The sequence below is a fragment of the Sceloporus occidentalis genome, unplaced genomic scaffold (assembly GCF_023333645.1).
Source record: "Sceloporus occidentalis isolate IW3139 unplaced genomic scaffold, rSceOcc1.0.p SCAF_2, whole genome shotgun sequence".
Lineage (NCBI taxonomy): Eukaryota > Metazoa > Chordata > Lepidosauria > Squamata > Phrynosomatidae > Sceloporus > Sceloporus occidentalis.
The window spans coordinates 165,705,315-165,717,834 of NW_028316982.1; the positions used below are offsets into that span (position 1 = coordinate 165,705,315).

Below are 12,520 nucleotides of genomic sequence, written 5' to 3' on the forward strand. Positions count from 1 at the left end.
ACTTACTATTAAGAAAAGAAACAAAACTGAAAGAAAAACAAACATCTACCTGCCAGCATTCTTGACAAATCCAATGTCGGCCAGTACCTGTTGACAGATATCACAGCAGAAGCATTCTGGATGCCAACTGTTGTTCATAGCTTTAATCACACGACCAATAATGAACTCCCCTGCAAATCAATAACAAATTAGATATTCAAAAAGAGTTTAATTTCAAATGATAAAGAAGAAAATATGTGTATTCTCCACTGAGTAAAGGATCAAAACATCAACATTATTTTCTGTTACTGTTTGCAGTTCTGTGATACTTAACTCTAAATACCACATCCAAACTGAGCATATTGCCAGTTTGGAAACAGATTTTCAATTCGGATACAAAGGGCAGAGGTCAAAAAGCTGTATACGATGCCTCTTACGTTGTGGAAAGGCAGAAATAATCCAGTTTGAGACTGCTTTAGCTGCCCTGGCTCAGTGCTAGGGAATCCTGGGAATTGTAGTTTATTGTGGCACCAGAGCTCTCTGACAGAGAAGGCTAAATGTCTCACAGAACTGCAGTTTCCAGAATTCCCTAGCATTGAGCCAGGGCAATTAAAGCGGTCTCAAACTGGATTATTTCTGCAGTCTGTTTTGGACCTATGTGAAAAAACACATTCCCTTCTCTGCTTCAAACATCTGTAACACACCTGAAAAATGGATTATCTGTGAACAGAGGGAGCACTTTCTCCTTCCACATGATTTTGGGTGTCCATCACCACTCTGCCTCAGGTACTGTATTGCTTTATCTATACTCTGCCTTTTGGGGTTTCTCCTCCTCCTTCTTTTTCAAGACAGCTTACAACAGCAGGCCACAAAATACTTTCGCCTTGCACTGACAGCAAATAAAATCATGAAGTTGGAAGAGACCTCAACAGCCACTCAGTCCAACCCCCTGCCATGCAGGAATACATAATCAAAGCATCACCAACAAATGGCCAGCCAGCCTCTGTTTAAAAACCTCCAAAGATGATAGGAAAGAAAATTCACATGGATGTGTAACTGTTTCACCAAGTCATAACAAACCAGATCAAATGTTCTGTTTCTGAACTATTTTGCTCTTCTCAAAACAGAGGTACCACTACTACTGATAAACTCATGGCCACCCAAGTACATGAATGCACATATAGAGACATAATCACTACTTAATGCTGTCTAAAAAATTATTGATAAGAATCATAATTTATCCTGTTGATGTGCTGCTGCAGGAATTTCCCTGGTTGTTTCCAGAAATAGCATGCCTGTGCTTGACAAACGGAATATTTGTTCTCTCATTCTGATCTGACATGATGCTCACCCAAGGGCACAGCAAGAGGAGAAACAGCATTTTGTTTTGGTTTCTGAAGATGAGGATTTTTCTTTAGCAACCCACATTTCATGTTAAAATGACAGAAACTTAAGAAGTTTAAGCACAATTTTGTACCTGTCCCAATTTAGCATGATAGAGGTATGTGTCTTGTTATAGTATACTATGGAAAGACTTTCATGCACTAAAATTACACAAAATACTAGTGCATTGGCTTTGGAATAGCCCATGTTTCCTGTATGAACAGGATGGAAGACTGAAAATTATTCAAAATGCCATGATAACAATACCACATAGAATCATAGAATCATAGAGGTGGAAGAGACCACAAGGGCCATCCAGTCCAACCCCCTGCCATGCAGGAAATCCAAATCAAAGCATCCCATGTCAGTGAATATAATGTGGCATATTGTCATCTTCCTGGTATTGCCCTGCTTTATGTTATAAACAGCATATTGCAATATTCTTCTTCTCCCACAACATACTAGCCAAAAATGATATTCATAAAACATGTTTTTTAAACTTACCACACTGGTGACAGCAAGGGGCAAAAAGCATCTGAAAGTCATGTTCACAGTACTTCCTTCCTTCAAACTGAAAAAAAACATACAGACATACCAGACTATTAGAGGAATACAAAATACAGCATTTAGATTTCACATATAAAATAAATGGGTGTACTCTTCTGAATTGTAAAAGAAGATTCAACATTGTTTTGTAGTAAAGAAAATATTTGCATTGTTTTTTGTAGGTTTTCCAGGCTATGAGGCTGTGTTCTAGAAGAGTTTATTCCTGACGTTTCAGGAATATTTGCATTGTTATTGTTGCTGTGTGCCTTCAAGTCATTTATGACTTATGGCAACCCTAAGACAAACTTATCACAAGATTTTCTGGGGCTGATAGTGTGTGACTTGCCCAAGGTCACGCAGCTGGCTTCCATAGCTGAGCAGCTGAACCCTGATCTCCAGAGTCCTACCCCAATGCTCAAACCATAACAATATTGTTATGCAATTGGCAATGGTCTCTTGTAGAAATCTCTACACAGTAGAGGAAGTCAAGTAAGGTAGCTGAATTCTGACGGGACAATCAAAATCTGGGTGCAGATCAGCTGGTCTTAATGATTGCTTTGCTGAATCCAGGTTATGAACACCTGTTTTGGTGCTGACAACAGGAAGCGTTTTCTGCCTATTCATCTATTTCTGTCTGTCCACAGCATTTCCTGAAGGCATGCTCCAGGAAATATACATGTAAAGACAGGAATAAGCCTGCCAGAAATCTAGGTAAAAAGGCATACAGTACAAATCCTTCTTCCAAATACTGAAATCCTCACCTCAGAGTTTGTTACAACATATGGGGCAAAACAGATGGGCAGGAAAAAGTGGCTTGAAGCTGCCTTTTCTGAAGCCACATTGAAACCCCACCAACCACACCGCCGGCTGCCAAGGCAGCTGCTCATGTCATGACCACATGATATGGCTTCAAGCCAGGAAGAAGTGGAAAAAAGCTGCTTCGTTTTGAAACGGCTTTTCTCTGCATAAGGCGCCTAGAGGGCACTTTCCTGCTGGCTTCAAGGCAAGTGTCATCTAAACGCCACACCTTCAAGTCAGCCTGAAAGCACCTCTTTTTGCCTGTCTGTTTAGCCCCTATGATTGTCAAGTGCATTATTTTCAACCATAAAATAAACTAGGTACCACTTCAAAACAAGGAGAGCACTTTATCTTCTAGAGACAGAAGTCCCACTTTGCTCAAAGCCACCTTCTAGATAGGTGTACATAGTATTCTATTTTAGGAAGATAACAACTGTGAAAGGTGGCTCTAACATGCACAAAATACATCATGCAAGTTTTCAAAGCTTCACTGGCTTTTTCGTCAGGTAAAGATGTTTTAAAAAACCATACAGGAGAAGAAAAGTGACAATGTCAGAGTAAAGTGTAGAGTGCCAAAAAGTTTTTTCCCCTAAATGCAACAGTACAGAGACTTCTTGAGAAATTCAATGTTTTCTGCATAAGAAATGGGAAGTTAGGGGAGAACCAGGGACAGCCCAGATCTCAAGAGAAGTTACTTTTCAGTTACTAATGGAGCTGAAATTTTATTACCTGTCTTTTACTGCTCTTTATCCCTAGTCCTTACAGGCCAAGTAGACGAGTGGCCCCCTGACTGTCTGCATTGAGATCCCTTCAGATCATCTGAACAGATCCCCTGTGAATATGAAAATCCATGGATGCTCAAGTCCCATTGCATAATGTCTGGGACATTAAAAACCAAACCAGCATGGCCTCACGTATATTCCTAACTTAGGGGCTTACATATGATTCTGTGCTTGGATACTTGTACCATGATGTAACCACAAACATACTAAAACAGATTCCTCCCAACTCTTACGACAAACAGATCTTAGTTATTTTCAGTATTTTTATAATTACATTTTAGGGTTTTAGTGGCTCATTATATCTAATATTCTGGCTAAGCCTACTTTCATCTTCTTGATCAAACACTTCAAAGACTTATAACAAATACATACTTGGAAGTGAAGTTTATTTGATACTGGCAAATTTATGTGTATCAGTATTAAAGGCTCCTAAAAAGAAATCATACCCCAAGTTGTCATAAGCCACTTACAGCTCTCTAAGACATTTACCAACATGGTGTAAATTCCCTTTCCCAAAGCCCTATGCGTTAAATGGCTCCCCTAAGTGAAAGAGGCATCTTGGAGGCTATATTCCAGTATAGACATAAAATGGATAAACTGATAATATTAACATAAGAAGCACCAACTTGTAATAGAGAGATATGCAGTGCAATCCTAATAAAAATTACTCTGAATCAAATCTAACTATTTTAGCAGGATTTCAGAGTGCATAGGATTGCTGCCTTGTTTTCTAGAAGGTGAATACAAAATAACTATGGTTTCTGTCATATGAAAGTGGATCTTTGTTGTTTAGGGTGTATCTACAGTATAGAAATAATGCAGTTGGAGACCACTTTAGCTGCCATGGTTCCATCCTATAGAATACTGGGATTTGTAGTTTTTTGAGGCAGCAGCACTCTTTGGCAGAGAAGGCTAAAGACCTTGCAAAACTACAAACCCCAGGATTCCATAGGATAGAGTGGTATCAAGCCATCTTATTTCTACAGAGTAGGTGCACTGTTAGACTCTGGGCCAGAAAATGAGCTCGTGAAATTTAAAAACAGTTACTATGAATAGTGTATTATGGAATTCAAGAACATTAAATAATGAGATGAGAACATTATTTAAATAAATAACCTCCTAAATCAGGAAGAAGGAGGACTTGGGCTCTGCCAATCTTAATGGACTGCTAATCCCATTCTCTGTCACCACTGTGAGCTATGTGAGTTATGGCTTGTGCGAATTGCAGTCCAACAATTTGTAGAGGGCCACATCCTTTTTTAAAATCACAGTGTGGTCAGCTATCAGCATACAGAAACAGTGACACTTCTACAGTCGCCCCTCCATTTTCGCAGGGGATCCATTCCAGATACCCCCGCAAAAACGAAAATCTGCCAATATTCAAGCCCTATTGACTTGAATGGTAGCACAGCCCCGCGGGCACCCACAGGCGCATGCCACAGGTGCGCACCCCAGCCTAAGTCCCTCTGTTTGCCCCGGCAAGTAAGCGAGGGATGCAGATCTGAACTCCGCACAAATGGAAGAATGACTGTACTTAGCTAGGGAAGATAACACAATGGCAGGACACAGGGCAACATGAGCAAAAGGCCACCAGATTCAAGGTCATTGCCTCACTGTCAGTAGGGAAGAGAGCTGGACAGATCCTATGAGAAAATGTTGAAAATGTAAACAAGTACCCTGATTTACATTTGGGAGATCAACATTCTGATCCCCATGCAACTGTGAAATTTACTAAGTTATCATGGGCCAATCTCTCTTTTGCTCAGCCTAATTCAGAGTCATTGTGAGGGTAAGCAGGTAACAGGAGAACTAGATACACCATCTTAAGCTTCACGGAAGAATGGTAACACAGAAATGTAACAAATAAATAAACCGTTTTTTTGATATTTACTGTTTAATTTTTTTTCTCCAGTACTCATCTTGGTCTCACTGTCACTGCAGAGGTCCTGACAAGGGACATTTAAAAATATGAGCAAAAAGTATAAGAGGTTTCAGACTGTTTCAGACATTCTAGGCCCTTCTACCTCCATGATTTTCTCCAAGAGTCTTTAAAGGCCACCTGTGTTTTGCTAAAACCAAGCACACAAGTTGTTAGGCTGTAGCAGAATACTCAAAAAGGCAATGCTGCTCAAAAGATTACTAGGGGATGGGCTCCAGACAAAAGGGAAGTCCAAAAGATTAAGCTCAGATAAAGACAAATAATTGGCATGGGGCAGCAACTTAATTGGCAGCAGCTGTTGTGAGCAATTATATAGACTTGACAATGGCATCTTTGCGAAACTGGGCATTTGTGTGTGATCCATTGAGAAGTGGCTGCAGAGTAAATGCAGGCATATAAAAAGCATGCACTTCTTGAAAAAGCCAGACTTCCCTGTTTAAAGTGGAATGTGCCCTGTGTTTTATTGATTGCTAATGTCACCTCTGTTCCAAACTGCAGCTTCTGATAATTTAACTATGCAGTCCTTCAAGCAGTCTAGGCTATCACAAACTAAATTTGAACAGCATAGTTTCTCACTCCCTTAAATCTCAGAGCAATGTTGGACATCACAGACATCTCTTAATAGTGTGCCAATCTTCCTTTAACTTCCTAGGGTACGGCCAGCAAACATAAATTGGCATGTCTTAGTGTTAAGTTTCACTGCTGTTCTGGACACTTTGGCACCAACACTCCTAATTTAAGTAATCTGTTATCAGTGCACGTACTGTTCTATGCTAGGCCAGAGGAGCGGAAGACAGAGATGACCACCTCTACATGTTGTTATATGCAGAGTCTAGAAAAATTACATTTTCTTGCACTTGCCAGAGTTGCTTGTCATGCTGGTTGGGGGGGAATCTGGATTTCTGCAACGTAATTTTTCCAGGCTCTGGTTGTATGAGAAATATTGAATAAACTGCCAGATTTGAACCAATAGATCTAAATTCATATCCTCTCTCAGTCACAGATCTCACAGTGTGACCCCTTAAATCCATGACAGTTTCTTAGCCTACTCTACCTCGTGGGATTATTATAAAGAAAATAGGTATCTATGTGTCACTTTAAGACATTTGGATGAAGCATGGGATAACAGTAAATTCAATAAATAAAATAATAAATAGTCATAGTAAGTTGTTGTTTTGTAGACAGACTTCTTTATTCACTCATGGGCTGCTGAATTTCAAGCTAAGTTCTGTTGTATTAGTGCTTGGTATCCAACAAGTAGGATGCTGGCACTGGAAAATGCATGATCTGCAGGAAAGAACTTGCTTTCTAATCCCAGATATATTGGAGAGGACTATGGTTATACTATAAAGTGAGTAATGAAATCTGAATAAGCTCTATGGTGTTATTTTCCAAATTATTATTATTTCATTTGTATTAAAAGTGGGTCCTGGCATTCAATTTTATTATTCTAGGGCTCAGGCTGATCCCAGGTCAAGCACAAATATATTTTGCATTTAGTCTTGAGTAAAAAAAAGCAACTCAAAATCAGCAGCCCCTAAGAGGACACTGTGGAGAGGAAAACAGTTTTGAGTGCGTATCTCTGGCCAGGCATACAAGCGCACTATGTGACTGTCAGCAGATCTGTGAACTGTTAACAGGGAAATATCAGCTTTAGGGAACCTACCTCATAGAAGAGTCCTTCTGGAAACTGCTGGAAGCACTGGGCACACACAAAACACTGTTCATGATACAGCTCGCCATTGCTGTTCACAATCTTCTCCGCAGGTGCAAAGCCACCTCGACAGCGCTCACACATGGCATTTGCAAGAGCATTTGCCATGTTGCTGTAACAAAAATAACAGCAGGTTATACATGGGACCATAGGTTTGCTATGTTTCCAAGTCAGCAATAAAGAAAACACAAGATTGCATCTATCTGTTTCAGTGAGAGTGGCGTTTTGTAGGTTCTTGGCCCTGCCTAAAGACCAGAGGCAAATAAAGCCTTGCCTCTGAAAAACTGGAAAAGAGATTTTAAAAACCAACAGTCTCCTTGTCAACCAGTCCTACCTCCATTTTCAAGAAACATGTGATGGATGAAGGAAAAGATGGTGGTGGTGGTCGTAGAGGTAGCAACCAGACAAGACCTGCTTTAACCAGCCTCTGTGCAAATGGAAAGGAACAGCCGTCCTTCGTCTCTTTGCTCACATCCCATTACATACAATGGCATAGTAAAATTGTGTCCCTTATATAAAATGGCAAAATTGAGGCTTGCTTTTTGGATTTTCTTTGGGGTGTGTATGTGGGTGTAAATTATTTTCAATCTGTGAATGCAGAATTTGTGCAGGCTAGCTGTATGTTGAGGGGAAAATCACAGAGTGACCACCATTAAATGGACAGAGAGGCTGATCTCTACTCCAATTTGTGAGTATATATCTCTGTACCTAACTCATCAGTGGGGTTTTTCCACACCATCTTATTCTGCTGTTGAGCTTTGTTCCTTCTTTCTAGAGTCTACTTCAGGATTGTGGCAAGGGAACCCAAAACTCAGATCCATTGGCAGAAACAAAAAGCACGAGGTTTCTAAGGCTATTAGCATGCTTGGCATTCAGTGTTCTTGAAATCAGTGGAACTTACTACCAAGTAACGTGTTTAAGTATGGAATGGTAGGATTCAGTAAGGCTGAGAGGTCCTCTCCATCCCACTATCATCACAAGTACGGTTGATGGGGACGCAAGACAGGGCCTTCTTAGTGGCTGCCCCCAGAATTTGGAACCCCCTTCCCAGGGAGGCCAGAATGGCCCCCTCCTTGTTGTCTTTCCATCAGCAAGCTAAAACCATTTTTTTCATGCAGGCTTTAAAAAAAGGAAGTTTTTAAAGAATCGACTAGAGGGTGCTATAATTTTTAACAATTGTTTTTTTAAAGAGCTTTTATCTTTTTAAACTGTATTTTATTATTTTGTTATGTGATCTGTTTTAATACAAGTATAGTTTAATTCTATTTTAATGCTTACTTTTTATGTTTTTAATTGTATAGTTTTTTTTTAAACTGAGCTGATTTGAGTCTCAGTTTTTTTAGGGGAGAAGCAGGATAGCATCATCAGCATCATCATCATCATCATCATCATCATCATCATCATCATCATCATCATCATCATCATCATCATTTGCTGCCTATGGTAAATTTTCAGGGAATGTGAAGGAGGGGAAATTATAGGAGATGGGGTTGTTTGTGTGCTGTGGTGATGGTGGTGGGTTTGCAAGGATTTGCCCTTCCTGATTCTTGACCCCCCAAAAAAACTTTTTGGGGATGAAAGTACCAGGCTCTTCACAATGCAACAACCATTTAAAGCCCCATTGCAGATCATGGAGCTGCTGAGCTCATATCAAGGTGCATGGGTAAATTCACACCTTACTGAGACTACAAAAACCTTGGTCTTCACATGAAGCTTGACACTGTATGGTTTATGTCAACCTGTCCTAACTGGAAACTCATACCATACCATACCATAACCTTTATTAGGCATCTCAATAAAAAAAAACATCATACAAAGTTAAAATTTTAAACTAAAATTATTAACATAAATACTATAAAATTCCGTCCGTATAACATGTAATTCTATGGATTACAGTTGTTCAATTTATACCAAATTTTTGTTGCCTCCATTAGAAAATTTGCCATCACTCGTGTAATCTGCTCATTGCTATCCTCCAATAAATGCACTAAAGTTATATCCATTACACAGAAGTTCATTTCCATTAGTTTCTTTATCAAATTCTTTCTCGGTTTTTGATATAATGGGCAAAGAAAAACAATATGTTGGAGGGTGTCAGGAACTGCCTCACATATACAAAGACGATTGACAAATGGGATTTTCATATATCTCCCCTTAGTAACACATGACGGATGGATGTTCAGCCTTGCAAAAAGGAAGGCTTTCCTCGCAGCCTGAAGGGACAACGATTGAAAATATTTTGGTATCTCACCACAACAGGGGGAAATGCCAAATACAAAAGGGGAGCATACTCTGGGAGAGGTAGAATAAATTTCCTTATGTTCCCAACTCAGCAAACAATCCTTAATTGTCTTGAAGCACTCGTGCTCCGTCAAAAGGAGTAAAGAGTCCAGATTTAAACCCTTTAATTTTAGATTGTCTTCAAAGGCTTTAGACCAACTAGTATAATAATTATCAGATAAAAGAAACCCAATTAAACTAGATCTATTTGGTCTATAATGAATTTTAAGCCAATATTTATATGCCATCAACCAGGCAGTGGTTTCAACTGAGACTACAAAAACCTTGGTCTTCACATGAAGCTTGACACTGTATGGTTTATGTCAACCTGTCCTAACTGGAAACTCTCTAAATGTGTTTGACTAAAACTCCCCCATCTTCTAGTACAGCACAACTGGCTGTAGGGTTATGGGAGTTATTGTTGCTGTGCGCTTTCAAGTCATTCCTGACTTATAGCAACCTTAGGGTGAACCTATCTTGGGTTTTTTTTGGCAAGATTTGTTCAGATTTGCCTTCTGCTGAGGCTGAGAGTGTGACCTGCCCAAAGTCATTCAATAGGTTCTCATGGATGAGTATGGATTTGAACCTGGTGTCCACAGTCGCAGTCCAATGCTTCAGCCATTATTACATCATGCTAGCTCTCTTATGGGGTTTTTAGTCTAGTGTATTTCTAGGAAATGAAGTTGATAAAGGTTGGTGTGTATGATTTGTGTGAAATGACTCTGGTCTGGTTCATGCTTGATACTAGCCTAGCTCATGCCACTCATCATTCTGACACTGAGACACAAGCCAGGCTGGAAGGTCTCCTGCACACATCTCTTCTTCCCTTACATAATAGCACCTAAAGCCTGGTGCATACACCATGCCTACATGGTCTGTTCATTCTCTCTGTGTGTAGCAGATGAACTGCATTTTGATTTTGGCTAAGTAAATGATTTTTGCACTCTGGCGAGCAGAGTAGTTTGCAGAAGTCAAAGATTGTTCCACATGCCACTATCTAACAGAATGCAGACATATCAGTGGACAGATGGGTGTCAATCAGTGGACTGTGTGAATCAGCCAAAATTTCACCTTTGAAGCAGACTGAAGCCCCTTTGAAATGTCCAATTTAAGCGTCTTCTCTGAAGCAGCTCTTAAGTACATCTAGGTTAGGTTGGACTGTGTTGGCAACCTATATGCATACCCAGGCCCTCCTAAAGAATGAGTTAAGAGAATACTTTATCCCAGGGGTGAACACATTCCAGAGCCCCAAGGGCTGTCTTGTTCTATTTTCAGCTCTGCGGTGTGGCACTTTGTGTGATCTGATGGACAGCTTGTTTGTCTAGGGGTGGAGGACCTACAAATAAACATTTTAAAGTGTTTTTAGTGGCAGTGATGATGGGTACTGAGGGCTTGGAGGGATCATTGGGGCCCAGTGGCTGCACTGGACTTCCAGAAAGGTGACATGTAGCTCCCAGGCCACATGATTCCCACCACTGCCCTATCCCTATGAGTTTCTGATCAGACCCACATATAAGAAGGTGGACAGTTCCTGTGACCTTTCTCTCAAATCTTCTCTTTACCTGGATGATAGTGTTGCCCAAAAAGACCATGGCACTTGTAGGAGTAGGGCAATGTACAACCCTCTCCAACAGGACGCATACACTTAGCAGGTTGCAAAAGTAGACATATGAAAAAACTAGGCAATTACAAAACTCACTTTTGGCTTCTTGCAAATGAAGCCCTGGACTGAAGCCATAATATAAAATATAAAAAAGGCCCAGCTCATTTTCAGTCTGTGCAACATCTCCCACAGTGCCAAAGAAATGTCTCTACAACATCAACGATCTGCAAAGTCTTGGCAATCGGAACCTTACCTGCAGAGCAAGTCTTTCTGCAACAAAATCAAGCTCTGAGTGCCACACACACACATCCCAACATTTGCACTCTAAATTGTAGCACTGTGCATTCTTTCCTTATATATAACCCTACATTGTGTTCACTGGCGATTACTTAGGAAGCAGTGTGTTCAGAACTGCAGATTAACCAACAATCCACCATACCTTTATAAAAGCCTATTTAGTCTGACACGGTACTCTGACAGTGATCATCCAGATGCATACGAGAATCCCATAAACAGAATATAAACCTAATATCACTCTCCTATTCATATGGGACCTACTTCTAAGTAAACATAGACAAGAATGTGGTGCATGGTTGTGTCTACACCAGCAATCTATCTCCCACTTCAACTGATTAAACGAAGGATGTGCACAAGATTACACTGATGGAACTCAGAAAAGTAACATTCACATGCCTGTACCACTGCAAACAAGTAGTGCTTATATGTGAAATGGATCAGCTTTGCTCATGTTTCCAAAAAGAAACACATTGTAAAGACCCCAAAAAGCTTTTCAACCACAAGCAGAAACTAATACACACATAGACAAACACAGTATCAATATTCAGTTCACTTGAAAGCATCATGTTAATGTGCAGATTACAATAAATTATAATTTGCCACCATTGGAACTGCAATCAGGATTATAACAGCCCGTTGAGAAGCAAACCAACTCTGACAAGATGAACTTACAATCTTGCATAAAAGTCACAAATCTCTTTGTATACTTTAACATCACTGTGCCTACGCTGCAATTTTGACACGGCTCTTTCATCTTGATTTCCATGGTCACTGTGTCCATTTTGATGAGTATGTGAGACTTCTTCATTCTCTGGAATTGCATAAGAGTGTGCTCTGCTTTGGGATGCCATCCTTAACTTGCTACAATAAAAACCCAACTGCAACAGAATGAACCAAATAAGCCGCAGAGAGTATGGAGGGAGGAAAAAAGTAATCCTCAGGACTTAGTTCTGTGCTGTATTAAGAGCTCCAAGTGAGAAGTCCAACTGCAGAGCAGTTTGAATGTCACAGTGAAATTGGAAGAGATTTACTGGAAGCAAAGCAACACATTCCATAGCAAGGTGGTAACATCGACTTGGGTGGAACATATGATCCCTGCTATCTACCACTGTTAGCGAAGTGTTCTACTAAGGGCAATGTTATTTTGGATAAATGGAAACTAGAGCATGCTAAGTGTCACTGGCAGTTTACTGTGGAAA

General features: G+C 40.1%; 1 protein-coding gene across 7 annotated transcripts in view; it reads right to left on the reverse strand.

Annotated features, from left to right (window-relative positions):
* Positions 1-12,520, reverse strand: part of LOC149319246 (LIM and senescent cell antigen-like-containing domain protein 1) — a 92,015-nt gene that overhangs the window by 16,411 nt on the left and 63,084 nt on the right. For 5 of the 7 annotated variants that reach the window (XM_089511365.1, XM_089511366.1, XM_089511368.1 and 2 more), the window contains exons 2-4: positions 7,094-7,253; positions 1,867-1,933; positions 50-170 (exon numbers count right to left, since the gene is read on the reverse strand). In XM_089511365.1, the coding sequence (XP_089367491.1) occupies positions 50-170; positions 1,867-1,933; positions 7,094-7,253 (348 nt within the window). Of the gene's footprint in view, positions 1-49; positions 171-1,866; positions 1,934-7,093; positions 7,254-11,993; positions 12,283-12,520 lie in introns of those variants that run through there. The other 2 variants (XM_089511363.1, XM_089511362.1) reach the window with 2 other exon arrangements.